This window comes from Rhagoletis zephyria, unplaced genomic scaffold (assembly GCF_001687245.7).
Source record: "Rhagoletis zephyria isolate East Lansing unplaced genomic scaffold, Rhagoletis_zephyria_1.1 Rzeph_scaffold_01229, whole genome shotgun sequence".
NCBI lineage: Eukaryota > Metazoa > Arthropoda > Insecta > Diptera > Tephritidae > Rhagoletis > Rhagoletis zephyria.
Genome location: NW_016158313.1, coordinates 95,993 through 110,687, shown reverse-complemented (window position 1 = coordinate 110,687; position 14,695 = coordinate 95,993). Strand labels below are relative to the sequence as shown.

At 37.7% G+C, this 14,695-nt stretch overlaps 3 protein-coding genes across 3 annotated transcripts; 2 read left to right on the top strand and 1 right to left on the bottom strand.

The window, feature by feature from the left end:
* Window positions 1–805: 805 nt before the first annotated feature.
* Window positions 806–6,229, top strand: zf30C (zinc finger protein 30C). Its single transcript, XM_017616556.1, has 8 exons — window positions 806–1,362; window positions 1,478–1,695; window positions 1,948–2,606; window positions 2,662–2,869; window positions 2,967–3,622; window positions 3,705–4,617; window positions 4,687–5,168; window positions 5,235–6,229. The coding sequence occupies exons 2-8, from the start codon at window positions 1,686–1,688 to the stop codon at window positions 5,652–5,654; spliced, it is 3,348 nt and encodes a 1,115-aa protein (XP_017472045.1). The 5' UTR covers window positions 806–1,362; window positions 1,478–1,685; the 3' UTR covers window positions 5,655–6,229.
* Window positions 6,230–6,319: 90 nt separating this feature from the next.
* On the bottom strand, window positions 6,320–7,200 carry Taf11 (TATA-box binding protein associated factor 11). The gene is made up of 3 exons (XM_017616558.1): window positions 6,792–7,200; window positions 6,548–6,732; window positions 6,320–6,482 (listed from the first exon to the last, which is right to left on the bottom strand). The coding sequence occupies exons 1-3, from the start codon at window positions 7,109–7,111 to the stop codon at window positions 6,346–6,348; spliced, it is 642 nt and encodes a 213-aa protein (XP_017472047.1). The 5' UTR covers window positions 7,112–7,200; the 3' UTR covers window positions 6,320–6,345.
* A 4,363-nt stretch (window positions 7,201–11,563) lies between these two features.
* Window positions 11,564–13,842, top strand: und (methionyl aminopeptidase und). The gene is made up of 3 exons (XM_017616555.1): window positions 11,564–11,879; window positions 11,967–12,836; window positions 12,915–13,842. The coding sequence occupies exons 1-3, from the start codon at window positions 11,726–11,728 to the stop codon at window positions 13,340–13,342; spliced, it is 1,452 nt and encodes a 483-aa protein (XP_017472044.1). The 5' UTR covers window positions 11,564–11,725; the 3' UTR covers window positions 13,343–13,842.
* The last annotated feature ends 853 nt before the right edge of the window (window positions 13,843–14,695 follow it).

Below are 14,695 nucleotides of genomic sequence, written 5' to 3'. Positions count from 1 at the left end.
TTGCTCAGTTACTCTCTCAAATGTGTTCCCACTTACAGGTTTTATGTCAATAGGAACGACTTCCTGTAAGTTCTGACTAAATCCTGTAAACCGGACTGCTATTGGAACAGACTAATTATTCCAACAAAAATAGAAAACAAAATTTTATACATTTTTTTATTTACAGGGAAAAAATATCCGTACCATTTTAATTGCCTCTTCCTTTCAGAAACCAGACCATAACACTTGCATTCTTTTTCATAACTCACTGCCATCTTTTAAGGTTCAACAAGTTTTTTTAATGGAGACGCAACTATACTAGTAAAGTCGTGAGAGATGGTAAAAAATCGTATTTGACTTTTTCGCCACTTATGTCCGGCGAGCGCCGATATTACCGATAATTTCAAATAAATTCGGCATAAATTCCTTCTAGACATTGGTTCGTATGCATAAACCCTTTCTTTCTTCTTAAACTTTCATACCATTCACCAAAATTTATTTGAACAAATTGAGTGAAAGATCTTAAGTTTTAAGAAAAAGCATTTGCTTAACTTTTATGCATACGGATATTTATTCAAACAAATTCTAAAGCAAAATCAAAAATCAAAAATACAAACCAAATTAATTTGGTTTATTTGCAGGGAAAAAACAACTTTACCTTTACTCTTACTTACAGAATCCAGAAAATAATTATCGCATTCTTATGCTCAAAATAAACCACACAAATATTTGCGCAAATAGCAATCAGTACAAATAGGCATCGAGTAAGAATCTTATTTGTACCAATTAGTATTTGCGCAAATATTTGTGTGGTGTATTTTGCGCATTACTCCTATGAGTATAACTCCATAACAAGCTTTTCAGGCGTTCAGCGCTTTTAAGGCTTCCAGCAATAGCTGGATTGTGTAGCTGAAAGCCTGTAAAGCTTGTTGTGGAGTTGTACTCTAACCCACCACCAGCTTCAAGATTCAAGTTTTGTTATTCGAGAAGCCACTGTGCTTGTAAAGTCGTGATAGACGGTAAAAAAAATCGTATTGGACTTTTTCGCTGGTAAAAATATTCACCCAAAATATTTAGATACAGTTTTTTGCATAATAATTAGACTAAGTTTTAAAGACATTTAATTTACTTCATTCGATATGAAATTAATTTCCCAAAACCATGAATAATGAAGTCATGCCTAAAACAATCAACAATTTTCCCCATGTACCAGTTTCATTCATAATTTTCGTTCGTTGCAGCTGGCAATGCTGTCGTGCGCTCATCGCTCTCCCAATTGGAAATCAAATCTCAACGAATACACACAACGAAATTTACGTTTGCTTTATGCAGTCTGCCATCTTTGATTTTCACAGTCTGCGGACGAACGTGTCGATTTTTTAAGTGTAGAAATGTTTGATAAGCACAGATTTTCAGCAATTTGAATAACTGAATTTTAAAAGTGTAGAGTATTTGCCGAAACATGCACTTATGAAAAATTGTATATCGTTTTTTGCAGTGCGATAGTTGTTTACATGAGTTCTTTTCTGCTGCCGTGGTAATCAATTTCCAATTGAATACAACCTGCTGGTAAAGGAAAGAAAATAAAAAGCTGGTTAAATGAGATGAAGGGCGAATATATAAACTGAGATTTGATTGACCAAGTCCCTGAAATATAGCGAAATTTAAAGAAGTAACTTTGGTCCTTTGTTGGTTTCTTAGCAAAAATGGATATGAGTAAGTGCACCTACATACATATGTATGTACTTGTAGTTGGATGCTGGCAATTGTGTCGCACGCAGATGTAAGTGAAGCCATAAGGATTTCTTTAAATATGGAATTATAAAAAAGGTTCACGTGCCCTTGTCGGCTTTGCATTTACATATTTGTTGTTCCAATTTTTTCATCTTTCACCAGAGTTGCCAACATTACACGACTACAACTTGTTTTGTTTACATCTTTGTTTGCGCTAAATATACGTTTTTCCAGGTGCAACAAAGGCAGCACCCGATTCGCCTCCCAACTCGTCAAGCCCCAGCACATCTACAGCTCAACCATCTGCTACTGATACTGGCACTAAATCAGCGATGCTGGTGCAGCTGACCACCGATGGTGTTCCCAAATTGCACTGTCCTATTTGCGACAAGGCGCTAGTATCCCTCAGTGGTTATGTAAAGCATGTAAGGAAACATGAGCCACCAGGTGGCTTCATCTGCCGTTATTGCGATGGACGTTTCTGCTCCGATGATGAATTGAAAAAGCATCGCGCTGAAGTACATACAACGATTATATGCCGGCTCTGTACTGGAGTGACATTTACCAACGAAAATGACTATCGCGAACATATACGCATTTTGCACGATGGCATCGACAGAGAAATGTTCAAGTGTGACAAATGTGGTGCAGTATATAAAACACTGTATCCATTCAAACGCCACATGGAGACAGAATGTGGTACAATCAAACCGTACAAGTGTGAACAATGTTCGATGAGTTTTGTAACCAAATACAATCTCAAGCAACACAAGGTGTTACATACGGGTGAGCGTAAATATTGCTGTAGCTATTGTGGCAAGAACTTTTTACAAAAAGGACGACTTGTCGAACACGAGCGTTCGCACACTGGCGAAAAACCACATAAATGTGATGTAAGAAAGCAGTTTAAGTTGCGAAGCAAAGTTTTTAATAACCCCTTTTTTCTAGGTCTGTGGCAAATGTTTTGCACATCGCGAGAGCATTGTTACGCATTCCTCGATACATACGGGCATTCGTTTAGTGGAGTGTAAATGTTGCCTTACACGTTTCTCATGTCATTCGAATTTAATCAAACATCGACGTACACGCCCCGATACATGCGGATTACCGGAATTCGATCCTCCTAAGCAACGTTTGCGGACACATTGCCTGAGAAGTAGGTGCATTGAAAGTTGCATAGTTTGGGCTACGTCTCGAATGCATTATTTGAGATTTAACCAAAAATGTGATTAATAATTCAAATCTCTTTGCAGTACCGCCAACTCTTAATCCTACCTCGGAAATAAAAGTAAGCAATTCTAACCGTGTAATCAAACCAGACCATAAGGCGCAATTGCGCAAACGGCCTAAAAAAGAGCTTAAAAAAGTTCAACGGACAAAATCAACAGCACGTAAAAGTACTGCTACAGGGCCCGGAGCTATAACAGAAGAAAGAGTTACAAATTTAATAGATGGTTTGGGCGGTGTTACAAAGTTAGAAAAGGAATCGAGCAAATATGCTTCGGACTCTGACGAAGATTATCCAGGCTTCGATCCAGCCGATAGTGACAGCGAGTATGAGTATAAAGCTGATGTGAAGTCATCACTTACGAAAGAGGCGAGCATAAAAGAAGAGAATGGCATACAAATAGTCAACGAAATAGACGACGAGCACTCATTTGAAGACGACGAACTTGAATTCATTGATTCTCGAGGATTTGTTGATGGCGAACTCGGCATAAAATCAGAGAATGACGATAAGGTTAAACTAATCGATTGTTTATTGAATGACGATGTTGTAAAGAATGGTTCAACGCGTAGAATAACGAAAACGGAGCCAGCTAGTCTACAAGAGACTGAGCTGGTTTTTGTCAAAAATGAGAACGATGTCAATTATGCAGAGGAGGAGGATATTTTAAATATTGATCATGTGAGTTTTGTAAAAAAAAATTATTGTACATTTGAAATAATATTTTAAATGTAATACATACATATGTATGTATAATTTACAGCCTGACAATTCAATGATACCGCCATGTAAAATCACGCTCATAGACGTTTGTCAACGCTATCCAGCTCTTAAAGGCGATTCAAGCGTGATAGTTGCACGAAATGCCGCATCCTTCCCCCGTCCGAAGAAACGATCTTCTGCTAAAGGCCGGAATATGCGTTTAGACGTCGACGATCGGGTGAAGGTACCAAAAGCGAAAATACGCAAGTCCATTGAAAATAATAAACCAACGAATTCCGAAACCGATGAAAATGCAGAACACGCGTTCACTGGTGGTGTTGGTGAGGAAAAAGGAGAGATGCCCTTTTTTGGTGATGATGGCCAGGAAAATCTACAAAATGGTGAGATTGGCGAAGAAAACTTAGAAAACGTTTATTTTAGTGATGAAGGTGATGCAAAAGAAGAAACTATGTCTCTTGGAGTTGATGATGCATATGTTGGTAATAGTAGTGTAAATGATGAAGAAGATATGCTGCAAGAAATCAATTCCCAATTGAGCCTCCATGAACACCAAGAGCAAGATATAAAGAAGCAAAAGCGTGGACGCAAACGACGCAAATTATCAAAAAATACTACTGTATCGAATTCTGCCGATAAAAATGGAGAAACCCAGGGCAAAATACGTAAATCAGGGCGCATGGCTAAATTGTCTCAGAAAGAATTAAAAGCGCGCTTAAAACAGACAAAGCGTGCAGAAAAGCCTTGGCAATGCCCTTACTGCATAAAAGTATATCACATACGCAAACCATTTGAAAATCATTTACGCGTCGATCATAAACGGCCGGAAGAAGAACTTAAGGAAATGTTTAAATCTGAAGAAGCAGTAATAGATGACGGAGAAGTTTTTAAGTGCCATATATGCCACAAAATATATTTGATGGAAAAGCGTTTGACTAACCATATAGAAATGCATGGTATAATTATATATATATATCTATATTTTCATTTTAAGATCATTAATTGATTTTACTGATTTTTGATAGGTCCTGATGGCAGCTTGACCTTTAAATGCCCCTGTTATTGTTCGCTATATTTCGCTACAAAAGAGGATGCAACAGCACATGCGCGCAAAGAGCATCGCGATTTGATTTATTGTAATATTTGCGAAAAATATATGACTGGACATGATTCGCTTAAAAATCACATGCGAAAACATGAGCAGGAGAAGGATAGCAAATCTTTATCGAAACGAAATTTCGTGTGTGATAAATGTGGAAAGAAATTTTCTGGGCGCACGTCCCTAACTGATCACGTACGCTCTGATTGTGGACGCAAACCACTTTATGAGTGCAATATATGTGGCAAGAATTTAACAACCGCGGGTATATTAAAAACTCACCTGCTGCTGCATAAAGATGACACCCCCTATCAGTGCGATAAATGCGGCAAGACATTCAAAGTAAAAGCTCAATACAAGACGCATTTAAAAACGCGGCACACCGATTATAAGCCTTTCACGTGTCATGTGAGTACTTTGGATGTGAAATTCATCATTTATTTTTTAATGAATATCTCACTTTCTATCATTTAGTTATGCCCCAGAGCATATCCCTACCGCGAGTCGCTGCTCACTCATATGACCGTGCACACGGGCATCAAACGTTTCCTCTGCAATGGCTGCGGCAAGCGCTTCACTTGCGTCTCTAATTTGCAAGCACATCGAAAGGTGCATTCAGAAACGTGTGGTCAACTTCCATTAAACGCGAAGGCAACACAGTATATGGGCGTACAAAAGGGAAATCTATTATTGGGTGCAAAACCGGAAGCCGGTGTTGATTATAAGGAAACCAACACGCTGATAGCAAAAGAAGTAATTGATCGCGATCGGCCAATTACACAGGAAATTAATTATCCCTCAGAACCATCAGCGCCTTTGGCAACTGTGCCACTGAACTACACTCAGTCTACAACACATTTATTGCTGCCGCAAGTTGTATCACACTGCACATGAGATGTCGTCAACGGCAACAGCATGTCCTTGATAGAGTAAAATAGTGTATTAAATTAACTAAAAACAAAATGTCTACTATCGATTATTCAGTTTCTTTTAAAGAGCAGTTCATGTATTTGCATTAAGCATAAAATAAGACTTATCGATATATTTCTAAAAATTTAATAAGTCATGATTTCAGTTATAAACACCATTTAAAATCTAAATTTAAAAAAAGTGTATGTAGAAATACTCTTTTATATACAAATAAAGCATTGAAAGTAGTTTTAAATACAACTTTGAATGAATATATTGCATCACCGTGGGAAATTTGTTGCTTTTAACACTAGCAAACTACAAGGCCACTGCGATCTCGTGATGATTGAAGCTAGGCCAAGTAGCATTACCTCAGTACAACTTAAAATAACATACGGTTTAGGAGCACACGAAATAAATGTGCGTAAATTTTTGTGAAATAACTGTATTTTAATAAATTGCTCGTTAAATTTTTTTTTAATGCAATCAGGCAGTTTATGCAAGTTAATTCTTAGTAAATTTCAACCGCGTTCAATTTGAATTTAAAGTGACTTTGGTTAAAATTAACTAAGAAGAGCAGAACCTGCCTGAATATGATTAATTTCATTTCTTAAGCCTAACCTTACAAATTCCTTAGGTAATAAAATGTGTTTTTTTTCTTTTAATTTAAACGCTATCAATTCAATCGAAAATATGGTTTTTGAAATTTCCCAATAGGCATACGACCACGTTGCCTCAAGCGCCTCACAGCTTCCCGCAAGTATTTAGGTTGCAACGCGCCCGTCTCTCCAGCAGCTTCCATTACATCGAGTGCTACACAAGACCAAAATATGTATGTACATATGTATTTGAATCAAAACTTTCCTTATAATACATACCTTCTTCGACAATTTCACCTACAAACACTTTGGCTATACCCGACATAGCAATCACAACATTTTGTGATACCGAGCAACCGGTTATGGTTTGCATTAGCCGCTTCACGGCGGCTTTCGGAAAGGCCGAACGTCTATACATTTCGTAGCGGTCGAGTTGCTCTTCTGTGAAGTTCGAAACCAGTACTCTGGAATATTATCCTTTAGGTTAGTTTTTCAATACATATTCTAAATTCTTCATACATACTGCATCTTCTCGCGCTCCTCCTCTTCCATTTCTTTTTTGGTCTTTTGTTTTTTGGATGGCAAATCGTCGCTCAAGTCCGCACCCTCCATTTTCGAATCCTTGATGTCCAAGCCGAGCTCCTCACGCATGCGTGCCTTGCTAGCACCTTCATCGCCAGAATGATCACTGTTTGTATTAGCATCACCAACGCCTTCACCAGGACGATCACTTGCTTCATTAGCGTTCCTTGCCTTGTCGAATAGCTTTAAATCTACTTCATCATGCTCTGAAGGATTTTCTGAACTTGATGTTGTTGTGGTTGAAAGCAAAATTTCATCCATAGTTTCTAATTATTTTCAAATAAATAATTTAATTGGTTTATTAATAGCTTATCCAAGTTTATTGTTTTCTGTTTTGTTTAAACTCAGCTGTTTTCTATTTTTCTTCTGACCTCTTTCTCGCATACAGAGTTGCACATTTTAAACTTTTAGCCAGTTTTTCACAAGAACGATAGAATACTGGCTACTGGCTAAAAGTTTAAAATGTGCAACTCTGTATGCGAGAAAGAGGTCAGAAGAAAAATAGAAAACAGCTGAGTTTAAACAAAACAGTTCATTACACCATGAGTTTTTCAGTGCTGGTTTAAACTCAAGGGTCATTCCTTATCTTTTTGTACTAAAATCTGAAAAGTGTCAAAATGGCAGAGCGTAAGCAAAATGCGCTCACTAAAAGAGAATAACAGGAAAAGTAAAGGATCGCAAAAAACCAAATTTTTAGTCCAAAGAATGACAACAACAAAGCTAACGTCAAATAAGAATGGAAATGTATGTACAAAACACATTCACACAAGCACAAGCACAATAATCACTTACTATATCAATTATTTTTTTGCCTCCTTCCAATTTCAATTCACTTTTTTTACTTTTTAGATTATTCTCACTTTTTGCGTATTCTTTAATTTCCGTTAATTTAAATTCAGTTGAGTTTGACACTTTTCAGGATTTTGCCAGAAAAAATTCTTCTGATTAAATCTGGCTACTGACTACACTGAGTGTTGCTCTCTCATTTTTGCTGTCATTTCCGAGTTAAGTAACGCTTTTTGGACTAAATCTGCCTACTTCGGACTTTTTCTGACTATTCCTGGGAGATGAGGAAAGCTCCTTCAGTTTATTATTTATTTATTGTTTTATTAGTATTTTTCATCTAAACCGATAACTTTATCAAGCAGATAATAGCTGTGTTTTCGTATTCTCCAGCAAAAAATATCCAGTAACTTGCCAGTAACCAAATTTTCGGAGAGTAAGTGAATATTTACCCCCAATGAGTGAAATATGCAAGAAAGTACAAAAACGCAAAACCAGCAAAAAGATGCTAGTTTTATGAACAGCTGATTAATTTGTTATTTTCCGATGCAATTTTCTTAGAAAACTAGTATTTTCCATCTTATTATATATTTAAATGGATTTATTTTGTCAATTGCAACTCTAAAAGCACCACAAACAATTATTTTGTTAATGTGAATTACATTAAGCATCATGCCATCAGTTGTTTTTCTTACTAGCAAATAGTTGCTAGTAAAAATTAATCCAGTAAAAATCCAGTAAAACTTGCAAGTTCAGCTGTCATTTTTGCTCTCTCAATTTCCCCTCTTTTGCTAGTTTCTTGCAAGTTTTTGCGTACGAAAACGACATCCAGTAAAAAACCAGTAAAGTTAGTACTGGATTTACTGGATAGTGCGTACGCGAACAGGACTAATCTTATAAGTTTACGCACTTCGTTACATGAACGACCCACACCCTCTTTTGGTTTATACTTGCGAAAATAGTCGTGTTTTCTTTGGCTATCGAGCTCAGTATCACTAACTTCATACTACCAGCACGAGGCTAAAGAAATTATAGAAACTAACTCACTAAATGGGAAAAAATTATATTTACGAGATTATATCTATTTAAATAAATATACATATAACATAAAGGCGATTAATTTGGGGGAAACTTTCCATTATGGCCCTTCGTTAAAGGTGCGGTGGGCGAAGGGGGAGTGGGCGTGGCACCTTCAGCCGACCTTTTTGGAGAGGGCATGAACCGCCATTGACAAAAATGCAACCCCCGACTTCCTAGGCCCCCTATGGTTCCCTACGGACCCCTTAGAAAAATGGCCAAAAATCGCAATTTTTACTTGCGTCCACAGTATTTTTGCGTAGAATTCCTTTCTGCGCAGGCGGCCTTCGGCCGCGCTTAGGGATTATAACCCTTACTACGTAGAATTCTCCTTTCTGTGTGAACTAACTGGGGCTACCGCCCCAGTGATGTAACCTTGGGAAAGGATGAGGAAACTAGAATTCCCTTTCTGTGTGGTAAACCTGGGGCTGCCGCCCCAGTGATGTCTATTTTGGTTACTGGGTGTTTTATAAAAATGTCTTGTATATAAAAATGTGTATATAAAAATGTATTGCGCAAATGAATATTTATCATTTTTCAAGCGAATAAACGCAAATGAAAATTGTGATTTTTGGCAATTTTTCTTAGGGGTCCCTAGGGAACCATAGGAGACCTAGGTGGTCGGGGTTGCATTTTTGTCAATAGCGGCTCATTCCCTCTCCAAAAAGGTGGGTTAGAGGTGCCACACATACTTACCTTTCGCCCACCGCCCCTTTAACGAACGGCCGTAAAGGAAAGCCAACCCTTAATTTGAACCAAGTTAGAAGAAACAATGGCAGAATGTCTGTTTGTGTATGAATTCATTTGTCACGGCTACCAAACTTTGCGGCCAAATTATCAGTGAAACAAAACAAACAGAACGGATAATAATTGAACCAGATCTCTATCAAGCTGAAATTAGTCAAGAACGTAAACCTACCGGTACGTAAACCCGAGTCAGCTGACACGATCTGTCTTACCAGAGCGCCATGTAAATGAAAACTCAACACCGCAGAATTTTTCTGTAGTTGTAGCCCGTAGCGCAGAAATCTGCGGAATTTAGATTTTTCCGTGTCAGCTGATTTCTTCCTTCTATAGATAACTGCCACTTCGTCAGTTTCGCAAATGGTAAAAAAGGTATAATTTCCTATTCAAAATACGCTTAAAATATTTGAAATTTACTATTGAATAAAGTTTTTTGTTGAAAACTAAGTAGTTTATATTTAGCTACGGGTTATTACAGCACGAAAAATTGTAGTTGAAAAGGTAAGTTTATGAAAAGGCATTGATGAGTGGCAACACTGTAGTAAGCAACACCGAGAGCGTATTCGACAAAATTCTGCGTATACAGACTGCGTTTAAGTATACGTTCTGCGCATCGGCGTAGCCAGAATGAAATTTAGGGGGGGCCGGGGGAATCCATCCTATTAAGCTGGCATTTCAGGGTACTATTTTATATATATATAAGGAAAATTTTAAAGTTAGGGGGGGAAGCTCGAGCACCCCCTGCCCTACCTGGCTACGCCCATGGTTCTGCGTTCTTGACTAATTTCAGCTTCAGGATCATATCATTGTTGTTGAATTTGCGTGTAAAATTTTAATGCGGATCCCGATTATTGCTCAAGAAAACATAGTGTGGCGAATACTGCGGCAATACAAAGCGAACAACGAGAAATAGGCAGAATGTTCGAGGAATGACGTAGAATGTTCCACAAAGAGAAACGTCAAGTTGGATGAACACTGCGAACAGCGAGAGAAATAGAATGAGCGATGAACTTCAGAACGTTCGAGAGTTGCCATGAATGCGAGCGCAGTATATAAGAGCCACGACACAGCGGAGTTGGGGAGTCAAGTTACAAGTCAGCAAGCTACAAGTAAAGCAAGCAGAGAAGTGAGTTGCGAATAAGCAAGCTATAAGTTTAATTGTGGCAACAAGTTTAGTAAAGCGTTGTTATTGCTTTAACAAGTATTGTAAAGTGTTTTTACTGTATTAGCGAGTATTGTAAATTGTTTGTTGTACAATAACGTTGATTGTACTACAATTTGGTCATCGTTAGCATTTATTTAACAATCCAGCGATATGAGCCGGAAGTATTGGAGAATCCCCACGATTGAGAGAAATATTAGCTCTGATCCAATACTTTTCGTGAAAAATCCTGTAAAACTGTCAAACAGCTAAATTACTCTCTGAAGTGAGAGTAAAAAGTGAGTAACAACAAAAAGTACGGGAACAAAAAATCCATTTTTCCTGTAAAAATGTCAACCAGTGATTGCTTGACACTTTTCATGATTTTACCAAAAGAAAAAGTTCGGGTAAAATCTTGCAACTTCATTCTCTACACAACTCTCCAAAAGCCGCTCTCATTTACAGGATTTTGGAGTACGGGTACATTTTTCCTGCAACTTCCGGCAAGTTCGTGTAAAATCCTGTAAGTTCATGGAGTACTGGATCAGAGCTATTCTAGAGAAGTATTCTATCATTCTTGGGAAATCCCAAATTTGGGTTTCAAGGCTAATCGTAACACCCGATGTACATGATTCAAGACTTGAAAGCAATTCTTGCTCATTCTATTTTGTGTTTTCTATTTGCTTTTACACGTTTCAATTCTGTTGAATTCAAGTTTTTGGTTCTTTAAATAGGAAGCAAAGAAAATGCCAAAAGCAAAGCAAGAAAGTTGAAACGACTTGACGGTACAGACGCATGTGTACTCGTCCCTTTTCTTCTCGCCCCCTCTCTTCCACATGCTAGCAGAATTGGATTCAATACTTGAACTGTGTAAAAGCAGCCTTAGGCAAATTTTAAAATTTTGAAATTCCATCCCTGCTACGAAGAGACAACACTGACAGATGTCAAATACTTTTTTGCACGCTCTCTTTCTCTCTGCGTATTCTTGTGCTCTGACAACTGCCTCGTGTTTTTGTCTACCCTTTTTCGGCAAGAGTCATCAAGCACAGAAGATTTTTTAGCATTTTTCGCAAAGTTAATTTAAAAACTAGAAATTCTCAAGTTATATTAGGACGCTAGCGAACAAAAAAATGTCGGTCGAAGTAACCAAAGTGGAGACAAACGTAAATGCAGAAGAGGGTGTTGAAAATGGCGCACCAGTCGATGCTGCAGAAGCTTCCGCTAATGGCGAAGAGGTCAAAAAACAAAAGAAGCCCAAGCCAAATAATAAGAAACTGAGACAAGGTAAGATATTCCTTTTTTCAAAGTGCATTGACATCTACTAAGTAGATCACTTAACCTTAATGTAATTAACGCTCTCGTAACCCCCAGCGGAGGCCGCTGCCAAAAAGGCAACTGAAGGTGGTGATAGTGGGAGTGTCGAAATAGAAAATGCTGTTAGTAACGGTGAGCCGAACAGTGCGGCCGAGCCACTAACTAACTTATCGGATAGCGACAAAAAAGCAGCTGCCAAGAAAAAGAATAAAAACAAAAATAAAGGTGGTAGTAAGAAAGGCCAAACGGATCCACCCAGCATACCTATTGCGGAGCTCTTCCCTGATGGACAATTCCCAGAGGGTGAGATATTACAACACCCCATACCAAAAGATCTTCCGGATGATCGTACTGCCAAAGATCGTTTTATGTCGGAAGAAAAACGCGCTTTAGATCGCATGCATACAGATATCTACCAGGAGTTGCGTCAGGCTGCAGAAGCACACAGACAAACTAGACAGTATATGCAAGGTTACATTAAACCGGGCATGACAATGATACAGATTTGTGAAGAATTAGAAAATACAGCACGACGTTTGATTGGAGAAAATGGTCTGGAGGCCGGTCTGGCCTTTCCGACAGGTTGTTCCTTGAATCACTGTGCTGCACATTATACACCAAATGCTGGTGATACGACTGTTTTGCAGTATGATGATGTATGCAAAATTGACTTTGGCACACACATCAAGGGGCGCATCATTGATTGTGCTTTTACATTGACCTTTAACAATAAGTACGACAAACTTTTGCAAGCGGTTAAAGAAGCCACTAACACAGGTATTAAGGAAGCTGGTATTGACGTGCGTCTATGCGATATCGGCGCCGCCATACAAGAAGTTATGGAATCATATGAACTGGAATTGGATGGCAAAACGTACCCAATAAAGTCGATACGTAATCTGAATGGTCATTCCATCAGTCCATATCGTGAGTTCCAGGCAATTGTTTTGTGCTTTCCTTTGACACCAAAAGAAAAAACAACTAATATATTTTTATTTTATACAGGTATTCACTCTGGCAAAACTGTTCCAATTGTGAAGGGTGGCGAGTCAACGCGTATGGAAGAAAATGAGTTTTATGCCATTGAGACTTTTGGTTCTACTGGACGTGGTCTCGTGCATGATGATATGGATTGCTCGCATTACATGAAAAATTTCGATGCACCGTTTGTGCCATTGCGCTTGCAATCATCTAAACAACTACTTGGCACCATTAACAAACATTTCGGCACTTTGGCATTTTGTAAACGTTGGTTGGATCGCGCCGGCGCTACCAAATATCAGATGGCGCTGAAAGATCTTTGCGACAAAGGTGTGGTGGAAGCCTACCCACCGCTATGCGACATCAAAGGTTGCTACACAGCCCAATATGAGCATACAATTATGCTGCGTCCTACTTGTAAAGAGATTGTTTCGCGTGGCGAAGATTATTAGTACACGCAAAATAAAGAATGCAGAAGAACTATTGTCGCGGTATTGCAAGAGCGCAAAAGAACTCTAGTTTAAAAGGGTTACAGAGGCAAATTGCAGACGTGCTTTTTAAATCGCAACATAATCAATAACTTTATTTGTTTTCGTAATTTAATTTGATCTAATTGCTCACGGAAACTTATTTTCTTAAAAACTTACCAAATTGTTTAAACAAAATTTCCTTAAATATAGTGTGTAACACATGCAATGCTAAGACTTGAGCGGCGTTTAAATTTATAAGGTACATACGAACATACGGAAAAAATTCATACATTAATAAAAATTGTTAAATTTTGGGGAAAAAAATCAATTGTGGTATATGTCGATATATTAATCTCACACAAATATTGGTAGTTTCGATTTAACAAATGTTTATATCTGCTTCTCAGAACTCAGTTTTATAATAATATTTACTGCATTGAATTTAATGTATAAGTAAAATAAAAGCATGTTTATCAAAAATCCAAATGAAAAATTATATTAAAAATTGAAGCGTTCATTTATCTTAATGTGCATACATATGTATTTATGTAGATCACCTTGGGTTCGAATTGCGCCATTCTCGATCAAATTATTAATTACTCTTTTCAAATCGAATTGAATAAAATGACAAATGTTTTCTCCCAAACACAATTTAAATTGACGAAGCGCACTCGCTAACGAATACAGCGATCTAATTTCAATTCAAGTTGCGTTCAGATCGTGTGGTTCTGATGGAATTTCCAATCAAGTTATAAAAAACGTTGCTTTTAACTTAGTTGATGTTTTAACACATCTTTTTAATTCTAATGTCTTGTCTGGAACCTGTCCTGCTGATTTGAAATGTGCTCTTGTGATCCCTTTATTTAAAAAGGGCGACAAAAAAGATGTGAATAATTATAGGCCAATCTCTCTACTCTCCTCTATTTCTTAAGTTTTTGAGAAACTAGTTAAATGCAGAATTCTTTCTTTTCTTGAAAATAAGAACTTCTTTAGCCCTATGCAATATGGACTCAGAAATGGGCGGTCAACAGAAGATGCCCTGTTGGATTTTTGTTCCTTTATATATAGGGAAATTGACAACAAAAAGAACTGTGCTGGATTGTTCGTTGATATAACGAAAGCGTTTGATATGGTAGACCACAAAATTTTACTTCATAAATTGTTTTCCGCTGGCTTCCGTGGTTTTTTCTATAATTGGTTAGAATCTTACTTATCGGGGAGAGTGCAGCAAGTAAAGGTTGGTAGCAGTTTAAGTAATCCTGTTACAATCAAGTTAGGAGTACCTCAAGGATCTGTTTTGGGCCCAATATTATTTTTGGTATATCTGAACTCGAT